This window comes from Gavia stellata, chromosome 5, assembly GCF_030936135.1.
Source record: "Gavia stellata isolate bGavSte3 chromosome 5, bGavSte3.hap2, whole genome shotgun sequence".
NCBI classification, from domain to species: domain Eukaryota; kingdom Metazoa; phylum Chordata; class Aves; order Gaviiformes; family Gaviidae; genus Gavia; species Gavia stellata.
In genome coordinates, this window is record NC_082598.1 from 8697016 (window position 1) to 8712691 (window position 15676).

Genomic DNA, 15676 nt, shown 5'->3' on the forward strand with positions numbered 1-15676 from the left:
TACAGTGTAAAGGATTTACCTTGGAACTTCCTTTCCCTTTGCCTGGCCTTACCGTAATTGTACAAACTCACGCATTTTCTGTGTGGCACCTGCATAAACATCCATGCTCCTGCAGGAAAGTTTGCTATGCTAGCACCTCTCCTTTCCCACACACCGCTACAGAAAACAGAACTGTGTTCCTGAACCAAGGACATGCTTGAAGTACAGCATAGGTTCAAAACACGTACAAACCAACCCCATTTCCTCCAGCCTTGCTCTAAGATAAGATCACTTGAACCGCATGTTTACCTGAACTCATCCAAGCTAGCCAGATAGAGGACAGCTGCAGCCTGGCAGCCATGCAGTACTTTTAGCATAACACTATGTGCAAGTTAAATTCAGTTTATCAAGCAGAATTGTCTGCTGTAACACAGTTTAGGGATTACAGCTGCCTTCCATCTTTCTGTCCTTGTCAGTGAAGAAAATCCTTCAGAAAAAGCACTTTCATACCACAGTGGGAATTTTAATGGGAGAAGGAAATAGCCTCATCATTGTGACCTCAAAGGAGCAGTTTTAGAAACAAAACAAAGTACACATTGCTAATGGCATTTCAGAACTGGTAGTGAAGGACTTTTTCTACAAGCACAGATAATGTATCATCTGTAAGGAGATTCTCCCAGTGGAAGCATGCCAACAGAAGATACATGTCACTTCTTGGAAGAATTTTAGATCTAGCTGGTGAAGTTCATTTTGGCTTAATTACAAACTAAACACAGATTTATGCAAAGTGGATTTAATTAAAATAGATAAATTTAATGAAAGGCTATCAAATATAAACTGGGGGTGGAATGCCAGACTTCAGCTTTGCTTACCTCAGTTGTAAAATCCTATGTTGAATAGCCTTGGATAGATAAACAAGTGAATGGATGGATTACAGTCCAGTTTTAACTGCTCTGTTTAGACTGATGAGGTTACCGTTACTAATTAGAAGACATTACGATGGTTCTACATCCAGTGGCAGCACTGCATGAAATTATTTTAGCAGACCTCAAACCTCATCTGCTCAGTACCCTCCTTTGTCTGTGCTAGCATAGCTTGTCCAAGTGTACAGAACCTGGATTAGGGAATAAATCTGTCCAAAATTTAACTGCCACAGGCAGATTGGTTATTCTGAGTCCAAGTACCTTCAACTGAGAAATACAAGATCTTTTAAGGACTGCTGAATTACAAATCCCATGGATTTGTGTCCACAAATCTGCTGCAGGCCCCATCCATCAGAAGCAAAAGCTTAAGGGCTCTGACAGCTGAGCTTAAGTATTTCATGAGGGCCCACTACTCTCACCTAACAGCTCCATTGTCTCCAGGAGGACACCTTTCTCACGGCAGAATGGGTGCAGGGGCTTCAGCTGCGCCCTTCCACTAGGTTACAATACAATAAATACAAGTTCATGACAAGATGTCAAAATACAAACTGAGGGGTTGGACACAACCCAAGTTGTAAACTCCCCTCAAGAGTTTGATTTCATCTCTGAAGAGTCCTCCTTCCCCCTTTTAGGCAAGGGCTAAAAAAAAAAAACCACCCCAAAATAAACAAAACCCCCTAAAATAAACAAAGGACTACTGAACCCACATATTCCTTTTATAATTAAACTCTGACAACATAACAGCAAAAGCAGACTAACAGGGATTTTTAAAGTTAGTCTTTAATTCTTACACATAAGACAAAATGCCAAAAATGTAACACATTCCCTTATTTACAAGCATCATTAAATCACATGGAAGCATACACACTGGAACAACAAGGTTCTAAATACTACTTCTTAAAAAAGTGCTGTACAGATGTGCTCCTTGTATACACACACTCCGTGCTCTGTGGTGCGTGACTGAGCCACCCTTGTCCTGGGACACTACTGAAACCCATGCCTGAGCACGGCTGGAAAAAACATTTTTGGAAGGGAGTGGGAGTAGTTTCTGGGGAAGCAGTTTGCTTTCACTTCAGTAGCACAATGGGCTTTTGGCCATTGGAACATTGCCAGCCCCACAGCACAGCTGCTGTGTGTCACCCCTAGCACTCACAGTTCTGCAGTGGCTTTGCAAAAAGCCAAACTGAACTCCTGCAAAGAGACAATTCCCAGCTCTAAGAGAGATTTGTACCCCAGTACATGCTACATAAAACGCCACAAGGACTGTAAAAAGAAGTCTTATAACTGGAACATGAATCTGGTCTAAACTCCACTGTAGCCTCAGCCCTGACTTTGACCTTCTGAGCACAGTGCTAGAAAAGTAAAACAAAGGAGAGCTTATCTCAACACCATCACAACCCTTAGCCTGGACACCCCATGCCCAAGAGCAGCTCCAAACCTGCAAACACTGCTGCTCTCCTGCAATTCCTGTAGTGACAGCAGGCACTGAACTCATCCTCTTATACTCTCAGCAGTAGACTGGCTCTTCAGGTCAGGCTGCAACATACATAAAAGCAAAATCCAGGTATTTAGGCTGTGTTGCTGTTCAAACAGTCACTCATCCCCTCAAAGAGATGGAGCCGATTTTGATAAACCATCTACCTTTCTTTTCTCTCACTAGGCTTAGGCAAATGCTAGCTTAATATATCTTATCTCAGAGAACGGTAAATAAGCCAAATGGATGATCACCCAGTCCAAAAGCTAAGAACAGTTTGTCTTTAACAACTGCAGAAAGGTTGGTATTATCTACATTCTTTTCAAGCAGTTCTTCAGGTTGGATGTACAATTATGGTCCAGTAGAGGAAACAGGGTTTAAGTCCTTGGTTTAAGGGGTGGCATTCTTCAGTCTGACTCGATATTGGACCAATTCACCAGCATAACATTAGCGCACTCTAAGCAGCATGATCTCCAAATGGCAACAGCAGGATCCATCAACTGAAGTAGCCTTTACAATATTGATGCACGTCATCTGTTAACGCAGGTAAAGCAGAAGCATTCTCACAAAAGCTTTAAGGAACATCCATCATCATTGTAGCACAGGCTTAATGAAAACTGAAGTTTTACACTTGAGGCAGAGCTTGCAGAAAATAATCTATCCTTAAAGATCTGGAGAAACCTAAATGAAAAGGTAGATAACAGTGTTTTATAAATATGATGTATCTTGTAATTAACAGCAAAACATTTACTCTCTTAAGTTGTAGTGTTACAGTAGTAGTAAATGAAACAGAGCATTGCGTATGGTGAGCTTAAAGCACAGCATAAAAGACAAAGCCATATAGGCCATACTAAAGAAAGTGTTACAGATAGTATGAACACTTTGAGAACTTAAGATACTGGAAAAGGAAAGAGAGTACTACATACCCTATATTGCTAAATTATTTGTCAAAGAGAAAATGAAGTAGTTGAGCCTATCTTTCCCAACCTCTTGCATCACTTTCACTTAAATGTCATTATTAATTCATAAAATACATTTTTCTCTCAATTCCAATTAACACATTCCTGCCATATCTTAGGTTTCCTACTGACTAAGGTTTTTTCCTTTAAAAAGCAACCAAAAGATACATTCAAACTTGTAGACATTTAACCGGGCTCCAAACAGCTACATTTATTTTTCCTGTTTAAGACAAAAATTTTCTTCTGGCAAAATGGCAGGTGGTGTGGAGTTCTACCACTATCTAGTCTTCAAGTAACATTCATTTTCCACAAATGAAGTTCCTGCCGTTTGAGAGTTAGAGCTCATCACACCTAAAAAACACGGTTAAAGGCAGTGTCTCTCAAATATTTATCTTTGCATCCCAGGAAACCAATGTGTTGCTTCACAGAGAAGCTATTTAATTCACTTTCTACATTTTACATATCACAAAGATAGTTTTTCAATTAGAATGAGTGATTAGGAACCCACTGAGTATATACATTCCTTATTAGAGCCTTATTTACAATAAAGACAACTGCAAAGCAGCTAAATATCAACTGACTATGTAGAAGACCAGAAAGGCTCTCTTAACTGTGATGTATAGAAGCATGCTTCTTTTACCTGCACATTTCACCTTACGTTGATTGCACATATGCTGACTGTAAATCTCTTCCTCTTTCAGTGCAGGTTTTATGTGACTGCACCAGTTGTCCACGACTTGATCTGCTGATCTCAGACTATATCCCTATTCTTCAAATCATTTTCTGTCACAGGAGAAAGTCCTTCTTCAGTACTTCTATATACAAAGAGAGACTAGATATTTTCAAATATTGAATTAGCACTTTAGAAAAGTGAATCCATATTAAGTCTTATTCATGCTCAATGAATTTAAATTAAAAATCAATAAAGTCAACAGAAAAAATGCCATTAGCACCATTTTTTTAAAAGCTCTACCTGCCTTTTCCTCATATTGCTAGGATTCAAAACTTAAGTAGTGTAAAACTAATTGTGTGCCATATTCTTAATGAGTTTTATTATGCAAAATATTACAAGATCACTGTTAAACAGACATTTATCTCCTAGTTTGTAATGTTTCAGAGCCTGCATTAAGTGTAGATCAGACAATCAAATTACACAACAGACTATCGGTTAAAAAAAAAGTGTTTGACTCAAGATACTACCCATGCTATTAATGCACCACAGGAATCTACAGTTCAAAAGAAAATTTTCATTGAAATCTATTGCTGCAAATGCCAAGTTGTGACTTAGTCACAAGAATATTAAGAGGCAGAAAAGCTGCTACTGAAATAATTAGAAAAATTGGCACTTTTCATTTGGGTGATAAGATGAAATACATTATGTTTTCTGGCTGAACAGGTAAACATTTCAATTTACTAAGTCTGAAGTATTAGATCTTTTAATTAAGGTGCTGCATTAAATACAAGAGAATGGGATAAAATACTAATATAATAAAGGAATAAAAGGAGAAACTGATCTGCTTGAACTGAACAGTTAGGTTCTGTAGAACAATACTGCATATGGGCTACTGAAACAGAATAGGTAAAATAAGTAGTCAGCATGAACTCACCTTGGTATTTAAATTTTTTTCCTCATTATTCTATCTTCAGCACTTGCACTTCCCCATCCCCTTTCAGGGTATTCTGACTGATGTCCTTCCCATAAACTGCTACAAAGTTTAAGCCTACAAATAAAACAAAACACAAAGACTAAGTAACTTTATTATGGTAACCTTTTTATACTAAATACAGCTACAACCTGCTATTTACTCTAATACAGACTATGACACGAGAACATAAGGACAGAGTTTTACCACACAAAATATAAATATTGGCCAACACATCCCTAAGAAGAATAACAGAAGAAAAATTTAAAAATCCATGTTTATAATAAAAGCTTGGATTGAAACACAGCAATAAGGCAACTATGTTTCTAACTTAATAGGGAAAAAAAAGTCCCCAACTGATGAGCTGCATTTTATACCTCTCCAGCCTGCAGTCTGTTTCTCTGCAAGTTCGGCTGTCAGGAAGAAAGAAGTTGTTTTTTTTCTGTTTCTGATTGTTCCATCCTGAAGAACAACTGGCTGGAATTGGGTCACTGCATATAAACAAATAACTATCACTGTTGTCAGCTACAAAACAACTCAATCTCTCAGGAGACAGAGAAGAAACTTTCAGCTCCTAGGCTTAGCAAGTGAGAGGCTAGTAACAACCACGGGGACCAATCCTGTCAAATGCCACTGCTTTCCATAAGACAAAGAGGGTGAAAGGGGCTCAGCATCTTCCAGCATTACTTAATGGCAGAAGCAACAGAAAGCAATAGATGGAGAGTCAGACTGGAAAAAGCCAAGCAAACTCAAAGAACAAAAATAACAACCAAACATACTACATGTTGGAGGAAGTGTAAGGAGGAAAAAGAAGTAGTATTAAACAGTGAAGGAAAAAGAAGATAAAGCCAAGGACACCTTCGCAGCACAAGCAATAAACAGAAACAACATCATAATCATGATGGTATTTACCTTGTTATTTCTATACCATGTTGTAGTGTCCTTACTTCGTCATTTTCACCAAAGGCTTCCCACTCTGAGCACTTTGAAAAAGCCTCCTGATGTCCTGATTCAGTAAGGCTAGAAAGAAAGTGAAAAGGTCTGAAACCATGGACCTTTGTATCACAGTTCCTCTTAATTCTTCTGAAGATAAGGGGGCTAAGTAGAGAGAAAAAAACCACACCCGTATAAACATTTTTACTAAGGTTAGTATGAAAAGTCTACTAAACCCCCAAAAACTTAAATCATTGTGCCAGTTTTCTTGTGGTTCTGACAAAACTTTGTATAGAGTTGAACCACGCTCTCCTCTACATAGCCTGTCATTTCCCATTTACAGGAAAACTTTCTATACAGCAGCTAGGAAAGGGGGAAAAAAGAACTATGATTAAAACCAATTGCTAGGGGAGTAGTTTAATTCCTGAACAACTTAGAATAAAGAAGGTGTTAGCCTGAAAAAAATCTACCCTTCTGTTATCCATTTTTTAACATTAGCCTCACTTTGTCCCAGTCCCAGGCTAGGTGACCAATTCCTTGTTGTTCCAACAAGGATTTTCTTCCATACCATCTTTCATAAGGCAGGAAAAAGCTTAATCAAAATACACAAAGCTTCTTTCACATCCCTTCATAAATACATACTCTCTTTAATACCTGTAGCAAACATAACATTGCAATAATTAAACAGGCAGCGAGTTTCAGTATTCACTGACAGACTTCTGAGTGCACACTGGGCTCTATTCCTTTACTGTAATGTTCATCAGTTTGTATACACTCTGCATGCCAAAGAGCAGAATGCAGTGCATGTAAGAGGTATGGGAAATAACTATGGCAGACACCTAACAATTTCAGAATTACAACCTCTGAAGCAGAAACCAGGTTCCATGAGAAACCAAGAACACCACATTAGTGTTGCCTAATTCTACACTCAAAAAATAACCTATGTTGTGTCTTCTGACACTGAAGTTTCTTCACCTTTGCAATGGACCGCCGTGAATGTTCGCTATCATACAACACCATTACTCTGCCATGATTTCCTTACCTCATTAAATTGCACACACATTTAGATAAAATTAAAGCTATTAACAAATGGAAGGATAAACATCAGTCATACTCCAAAAGTTGGTTCATAATTATGAATGAATCTCCATATGGGGAATCATTTCATACCTTTCCAGTGTTTGGTATGTGTGCACACAATGGTTTTTGCTCTTTGAAACCAGAGAGGAGTCAGAATTGTTTCTTTTTCTGCGTTTCCATACTGGAGAAGAATCAGGAGAACGGGGACTACAAAAAGAAGACATAGATTTTACACACGCAACATTTTTCATCTGGGTTTAAACGCTTATCAGAGTTCTGCAAAATAATGTCACGTGCTACACAGGAAGACATTTTGAAGTATGATTCTTCAGTCACAACAGAGGAAAACAGAGAAAACAGCTCAAATTTTGGTAACAACTCCACTGTATTTTGAAAAGTGAACCCAGTCACAATCACACAAGAAACTTGGAAGCAGAACCATTTTCAGCTCCACACGCATACCCCCACATCAAGATATCTCAGTGAACAGGGAAGTGCATGAGGTGCTTCACTGTTAGTCTCCCTGCCGCAGACAGGCATTAACACTGTTAATTAAGGATGGTCACTCTTGCTTCTGAAAAAGGTATCCTATTTTCAGCACTTGCAAACAGTGGTTAAAGAAACCCCAGTACTCCACTGTATAAACAAAGAAGTTGAAAAAACACTGCCTTTTTCTGCTGTTAATCATGCAATTCTGTAATGCTGGTAATTTTTCCACATTCAGTGCTCTGTACCAGGATTACAATCAACAGCAAAAGTGCCAAACTCCGAAGCTGAGCATTAACTGCCCTCCCTCATCAAACATTTCCTACAAAAAACTGACAGCATCAACACGTATTAAATTATTTCAATAAGTTAACCACAGAAGTTTTATCTCATACCTCTCTGGTGTGTAGTCAGGCTGTCTACAGTCATCTTCACACTCACTTCTCTTCTGCTTTTCGTCAAATACAAAGGAGCCAGAAACATCCTGATCTTTGCAGAACCATTCCTGGGAACTGCCTGAGGGTTCTGTACTACTAAAAACAGGGAAAAACAAAAAAGGATTTAAAACACTACCTATCTGGCTTACTGCTCCAAGCAGAAGACAGTTACGCTGCAGTAATAATTAACAGTTCATCCCATATGACATCCAAATGGTGCAAACAACGGCAACTTCCACAGCTGAAACTATTTACACAATACAGTTACAGAGCTAATAGAATTCCATTCACTCTTTTCCTCCCAATTTATTAGTCTAAATCTTGTAAAGTACTAGGTGGTGTCAATTAGCAGAGCTAGCCTTGTTTCAGAAATTCAAAGTTCTGAAAAGATAAAAAAAATTTCTCTCTTGAACACAGTTACAACTCTCCTACAAAGAGCACAGAAACGTCCCTCTAATCTCCTTACACTTCTCAAATCCTCTAACATATTGTTACTGCAGGAGAAAGGTGGTTCCACTGATATCAGAAAAAGGAAATATGGAAAGGTTATCAAGGTCCAGGAACAGTAATCACCCAATTTCTGCTTATGCTTATCCCTTTCTAGAAAAATAATTTTACCTTGTGCTCACCAGTGTAAACACACAGAGGAAGGGAGTGTACTACTGTAGACAGACCAAATGCCTTCCTCCCCAAAGCACCTTATTGGAGATGAATTTAGACTAAATAATGGGAATATCTTGAGGCCTAACAGAATTCAAAAGGAAAACAAGGCATTCAAGGAGATTCCCATTTTGGAGCCTGATCTCCTCTCTTGCTCCCAGTTAGAAATGCTCCAAAGGAAATACAGAGTCCTCCTGTGAAGCAAGAGTCATGTGCTGGCTTAATTCACCCATACACACACTGGCTGCAGATCCCAGGTTTCTTCAGTAGGAGGATCCCAGGCATGCAGTGCTATCTTCCATAGCCTGATCTGCTGGTCCCAGGATCTACGGCTGTACTTCTTAAATTTGTTGGGAGTTCTAGGATGAACTCCTGGTATTCGCTGATTCCTGTAGGTACAAAGTAACATTTATTATTCCAGAACATGATTTTCATTCTTAAAAAACAATCCTCAGTCCATCAGACCACACAGGTATTGGTGGCCTAATAAATAAAATTTTCATATTTTGAAACACTTAACTGAAATGCATATATTCTAAAACACTGTCAAAAACAGACCACACAAGCAACAACTAAGAAAAACACACTGAGTCATACCAGAGATTCATCCAGTCCAACACTCTGACAGCTGCCAAGAGCAGATCCCTACTGCCCATGGACAAATATGAAACAGAAGCAGCATAACTCATACCCCTACAACAGTATCCTAGCCTCCAACTACTTCTATCTCAGTTTTTCCAAGTCAGGTGCAGTTTCTTTGTATTTAGTATTGTACTGAGTCTGGCTGGGATGGAGTTGACTTCCTTCATAGCAGTCCCTGTAATGCTGTGTTTTGGATTTATAGCTAAAACAGTGCCGATAACACACTAATTTTTGGCTACTGCTGAACACTGCTTGCACAGTTTCAAGGCCTTCTCTTCTTCCCCACTCTGACCTGCAGCCACTAAGTTGAGGGTGGACATGAAGGTGAGAGGGGAAATCGCTGGGACAGCTGACTCGAGTTACCCAAAGAGATATTCCACAACATATAATGTCACGCACAGCAATAAAAACGAGGGCAGAGGAAGAAGGGGAGGTGTCTTCCCAAGTAGTCACTGCTCAGAGACTGCCAGGGCACCAGTGCGCTTGTGTGAGGTAGTGAGCGATTGCATTTGCATCACTTGCTTTTTCCCTCCTTTCTTTCCTTCACCTATTAAACTGCCCTTATGTCAATCCATCAGTTTTCCCGCTTTTGCTCTTCCTATTCTTTCCAATCCCACTGGGGAGAGGGAGGGAGAGAGCAGAGCTTGGCTGCTGGCAGGGGTCAAGCCACAAGTTATCTTCCATCAACTTTTATTTCACTATTGTCTGTGCATTATTACCACAGGCATTGCTGTAATTCTAAATGGTATTTGCCTTTTCGGAGCACAGAAAAACGAAGCACCTCCACTCTCTGGGTAAAACGTAAATGATACACCTTTCTACTGAATGTGCACTGGGCAAATACTGTAACAATGCTGTCTGGGATCACCCCACAGCTGGAAGTGCTATTTCTCAGATGGTATCCCAAACCCAGATCCTGCCTATCAGAGGTTACTGGAGGGCTAACTCACACCGTATCTTCAATACAAAATAATCCTGTTTATAGTCGTACCATACTGGAGTCAGCTCTATGCCTGGGGGGAAGCATATTACAATAATATTTCAAATCATACCTTGGTCTCAGGTATACCAGCTTCACAGATCAATGTACTTAGCCCTAACATTTTTTGCAAGATAAACAGATCCTTGCTAAGAAATAGTATTATAAACTACCCTGTTAAAATGCCATCCAGCACATTTTTTTTTTTAAAGTTCATCCCATGTTTTTTCTGAACTTTCTTCTCACCCTTCCCTATTCTCCACCTATTATTTAACTGATCACAGCACAGCTATGCAAGTGCCAGGCATCACCGTAAGACTGGCTGCAGTCCTGCCATTGATGACAAAGCTACAAGCAAAATTACAATTCACAAAGCAATCCAAGATTCTTTGCAGAAAAAAGTGTTACTGCAGATGTGACCATGATATTGTGTGATAGCTGTAATCATTTATGATATCTGTTGTTGATTTTTAGTCATCTAGTCTTATCTTTCGAGTTTTGCTCAACAAAAAGCTTGCAGTGTCCACTGCACTTGGCGGGCAATTTTCACAACAGACTCTTACAGGCAGAATGCATAGAAAGCTGGCAATGATAAGTAGCAAGCCATATTTAGAAAAACACCTATAAAAAAACCCCTCAAAACAAACAAAAAAGAATACAAATGCATACCCACACATTAGTACAGACTAGCTTCTGAATCTTGACAGCTCTGCAGTAAGCAGAGGGGGCTGGCTAAGAAATCTTGACTTAAGTGCCACAATTCACAGATTCTGAAGCCCAATATGGAATGACAGAGAAAGCAAGAAATTCAGGTTTTGATTTGTTAGTTACTGATGAATCATTGAAGACTGGTTTCCCTTACCAATAGTTAAATGCAAGGCTTTATTCAGTCCTCATTCAAAGCTGTCATTTCCTGGTGTCAATTAACTTCACACTGGCCTACCAACACAGTCACCAAAACCATCACAGGGAGCTGATTCATACAGAATTTAGTAAAAGTATATTTGCTACTAGCAACGGGGATACACAAAAGTAACATTTAGCTTTAAATTTTCCCTACCTAAATTTGCTCGTATGCAGAAAATACCTGGCTTCTCTTTGATAAAAATCAATTTATTTAGGTTTTCTTCACTTACTGTTTATATAATTTTAAGAGAACTAAAGCTGTGTGCTGATCTACACACGTCAGGAACAAATAAGATTTTATTTGGCAATGTGCAACATAGTGCAACTTACTTTGGAACTTCTTTAATGTATCTGTCATATGCAAGGGTATTCTTTCCAAAATTGATCTGTTTTTGTCTTCTCCTCAGAACCACTTCATCTGTTTCCCTTTCAGCTGGATTAGCAGAATCACTTGAAACAGAACTTAAAAATAAAAATTAGAATTAAGTTGAAAAGAACCTTAATAACTTTACAACAAGTTATATAAACACATACTCTAGAACTGCTTGTATTCTCGCTCTGATAGACAGTAAGCACAACTCTTCACTAGTTTACAGAAGTGAAAGTTGCGCTAACCAAATGAATCACTACAAGAGTAGGTTTTGCAAGTTCATGCCATTGCTCAGGTTTCTAACAAGTAAACATACACCTGAGGGTACCAGTGCTAGAGCTGCCTTACTAGCAGCTTATAGCTAGCCCTACAACAAGCAAATCAAATGGTACATGATTATCGCATATGTGTGTAACAACCTCCTAATATAAATATGAAAAAGCTTAAACTCAATAAAACAAAGAGGGATAATATAAAGGAGGCTAGCTTGAATGATCTAATAGCCATTTCCCTCTCCAAGCCTTGATGGCTGGTTTTAATTTTTCCTTTCACTATTCCAGTATTTTCTCTTATGGGAAGTTGTAACTAATATGCAATCTAAGCTGAAAAAGAAGAAAATCTGAAGTGATGATACAAGTAGCTTTTAAGGTAAGACTTCTCAGCACTACTCTGTCCTTAAGGCTTCCTTCAGGCTTGATATAAAACAGGCTGGCTGTGTTTCAAATCTTCATGAATGCATGTAAAGTAGTTGAAGATCATTAGATGGCTATTGCTAAAACCAGCACAACAATAGTTAATAATTGTTCAATACCTACTTTGTCATTTTTTTATTTGATGTCCTCATTGTTTTGCCTTCTTCAATTCTACCTTCCCAGTCGGGGCAACTAGAAAGAGGCCTAGAATGTTCTGGTGTTGTAGAGCTGGAAAATAATGAGAACTCAGTATGAACATCTGTTGCTCATAACATATTTAATGAACAGAAACTTCAATAATGGACAAAACCAGCTCCACAACTGTAACACCATGGGCATGCCGCTACTCTATTTCAGTTCAAAGTCAAACAAATTAAAACATTTCAGCTCCAGTCACCTTCAGCAGTGAGGCAAGATTATCAGTTTTACTTAACAGGGAAAGAAAATGGTCATGAAGTGAATTTCATGTCAGAACACAGACCTGACAACCTCTTAAAATACTCCCAGCTCAGCCAATACAAACCCTTCTCTCTACTACTTGAGGACCTTCTCAATACTGCAATTCCATCAAAGAACACAATGAAACTACTTAAGGTCAAAAATCAGTCTAGTCACTGCTCTCTGTCTTCAGCTAAGGACTTCGTAAAGGACCCGGCTTACAGAATCACAGAATCCCTAAGGTTGGAAAAGACCTGTAAGATCATCAAGTCCAACCTAAAAAAAAAAAAAAAACACCCAAAACAAAAAAAACCACAACACACCAAAAACCAACCCACCCAACACCACACAGCACCATGCCCATCAAGCTACATCCCACAATGCCACATCCACATGCTCCTTGAATACCTCCAGGGAGGGTGACTCTACCACCTCCCTGGGCTGCCTGTTCCAGTGCTCCACCTCTCTCTCAGTAAAGACATTTTTCCTGATATCCAGCCTGAACCTCCCCTGGCGCAACTTGAGGCCATTTCCTCTAGTCCTGTCACTAGTCACTTGGGAGAAGAGACCAACACTCACCTCTCTGCAACCTCCTTTCAGGTAGTTGTAGAGAGCGATAAGGTCTCCCCTCAGCCTCCTCTTCTCCAGGCTAAACAACCCCAGCTCCCTCAGCCACTCCTCATAAGACTTGTGTTCCAGACCCCTCACCAGCTTCGTCGCCCTTCTCTGGACACACTCCAGCACCTCTATGTCCTTCTTGTAGTGAGGGGCCCAAAACTGAACACAGTATTCGAGGTGCGGCCTCACCAGGGCTGAGTACAGAGGCATGATCACCTCCCTGCTCCTGCTGGCCACACCATTTCTGATACAGGCCAGGATGCCATTGGCCTTCTTGGCCACCTGGGCACACTGCTGGCTCATATTCAGCCGGGTGTCGACCAACACCCCCAAGAGAAAATAGAAAAATGTCCATCACATGAGCAGAACTAACATTTTGTCAGACACCATCATATCCCAACATAATCATTTCGAGAATGTAAACTCTGCTGTGTGAAGGCAGTAAGGGTGTCAGGAAGCTCTTTCTTAAATAATCAGTTGGATCACTGATGTTCTCTGAGTGAAGAAACACTTACCAGTTCCCCATTAAGTTAAAAAATATTCTGAAGCGCTGAAAACGTCTCCTTTCAGTCTGTTCACTTCTTTCAATGTTAATGCCTCAACATTTAACATAAGTATTAGAGAAGTAGATTTAGCTTATAGTCTTACTTTCCCTAAACAGTTTCACATCCACAGATGAAATTACCATCCGTGCTGCCAATGTAATTGTAACACATGACATAAAGATTTTACACTAAGAAGGAACGTATCTACTCAACAAAAGAGAAACACAAAATGCTACTAGCACATCCAGTTTGACTCACAATCATAACATACTGTTAATATTTTTTATGATAGCATCAAAGACATAGAAAACACTCCTGAACACGAAGTCTTTCCTAAGCCCTTCAAAAGATTCATTTATTAACTGAAGCAATATTAAACACCATCAGAAATTACAATTGCCTTTATATAATGTAATACTCAGAAATGTGTAAATTATATTAAAAAAGATTTCATGTGTTGTCAGTAAAATATTTCATCTCTTCTAACTTACATTCCACCCAGTTTTCTGCACATATCCAAGCACTCACCACTTTTCATACTTCCTGTTGGACATTAACATACCAATCCCAACCACTTCCTCCACCTGAGGTCTTTAGTCTAGAATACCCAAAAGCAAAGCAAAATACTCCTAAAACTACCTACCTATAAAATTTGATCTCATTTCAAATTGTCCTTGGTACTGGACTACAAAAAAACCAAAAAAGGTATTTACTAAAAACTGCAGTACAGCTGAATATGCCAAGTGAAGAGACAAACATGTTTTGCTCAGACTTATGCTATAGAACACCCTGGAACACAAGGTCAAAAAAGAAGTGGAAAGAATGTAAATACACACATAGTATTAGATGTTTAAAGATAGAAGCTGTCTCCTCTAGTCAACAATAAACACAAGGATGAACTCTAGGAAAATAAAATAGAGGGCCAAAATAGTATCTAGAGGCGAACTTAGCTAATTAGAATAGAAAAATCCTAGCTCACTTTTATGTCTTTTATATGTAAATGAGTTAGAGCACATGCAAATGTTTTATGTTGTTTAAGTTAGAGTCAGCAATTTTTACACCCAATCATTATGAAGTATGCTAATTAGTTATGTGACACAAGCTGCATGATTAAGACAAGGAGGTGTGCTGGCTGTGTGAGATGCCTGGCACCCATATCTGCACGCAGTTTCGTAATAAACTGGGTATCTCAACTCCGTGTGTAGTAATTGGCTTTTTGCACACTAGGTGAAGAAGCCAGATTTGGGATAAGACTTACACATAAACATGCGTAAGCAAAGCATAAAAAGTAACAGCATATTGCTTCAATGGGAGGTTTATACTAATATTGAAGATTTCAGCAATAAAGGGCTTAAACTACTGCATCAGGATATACCATTTCTCTCTGTCATATGCAATACTTGCTAATATTATGGCATGTATTTCAATTAGTCAAACTGAATGGTCTACTCTTGCATAATGCAGGTATCATTTGCTAACTCTGTGCTACAGAAAACATTCTATTTAATCACGTCCAAGGTTTTGTTGGATTCCTAAAGAAAAGAGTGCGGCAAAGCGAAGATTTAAACAAACTTCACATTTAATCCTTACCTCTCCAGCCACTGGTCTAAATGTCTACATTGATATTCATCAAGCACTAAAGAATCTGAATCATTCCAGCTTCTACATTCCTCTTCTTGAGGCCAGCAGTGTGGCTGTTGCACTGAACTAGAAAATAAGAATTTTCATCAGAAATCAAGTCACTGGTAGTCACTGAACATTGCCTATACAAAACAAATGTGGACCATCTGAGTATCATAATTTATAGTTACAAAGTCCTGATTTGGCATAGATATGTGATTTGCATCAATTTACTCATTCATGCAACACTAACTTAACAAAGGTGATAAGACAACGCAGTTGCTGAGAAAAG

At 39.0% G+C, this 15676-nt stretch overlaps 1 protein-coding gene across 1 annotated transcript; it reads right to left on the minus strand.

Annotated features, from left to right (window-relative positions):
• Nucleotides 1-1694: 1694 nt before the first annotated feature.
• LOC104253100 (uncharacterized) lies at nucleotides 1695-15409 on the minus strand. The gene is made up of 11 exons (XM_059817908.1): nucleotides 15355-15409; nucleotides 12287-12391; nucleotides 11432-11563; nucleotides 8814-8963; nucleotides 7873-8010; nucleotides 7082-7198; nucleotides 5891-5998; nucleotides 5356-5469; nucleotides 4943-5056; nucleotides 3976-4167; nucleotides 1695-3057 (listed from the first exon to the last, which is right to left on the minus strand). The coding sequence occupies exons 2-9, from the start codon at nucleotides 12313-12315 to the stop codon at nucleotides 4951-4953; spliced, it is 894 nt and encodes a 297-aa protein (XP_059673891.1). The 5' UTR covers nucleotides 12316-12391; nucleotides 15355-15409; the 3' UTR covers nucleotides 1695-3057; nucleotides 3976-4167; nucleotides 4943-4950.
• Between the last annotated feature and the right edge of the window lie 267 nt (nucleotides 15410-15676).

Bases quoted from the DNA above. Each gene is read 5' to 3' on its own strand.
- LOC104253100 (XM_059817908.1), bottom strand. From the start codon at position 12,315: ATGAGGACATCAAATAAAAAAATGACAAA. The intron at 7,199-7,872 runs GTATGAGATAAA...TTCTTTTTGTAG, and splicing joins CCTGACTACACACCAGAGAG to TCCCCGTTCTCCTGATTCTT. The intron at 5,057-5,355 runs GTATAAAATGCA...TTTTATTTGTAG, and splicing joins ACAGACTGCAGGCTGGAGAG to GCTTAAACTTTGTAGCAGTT.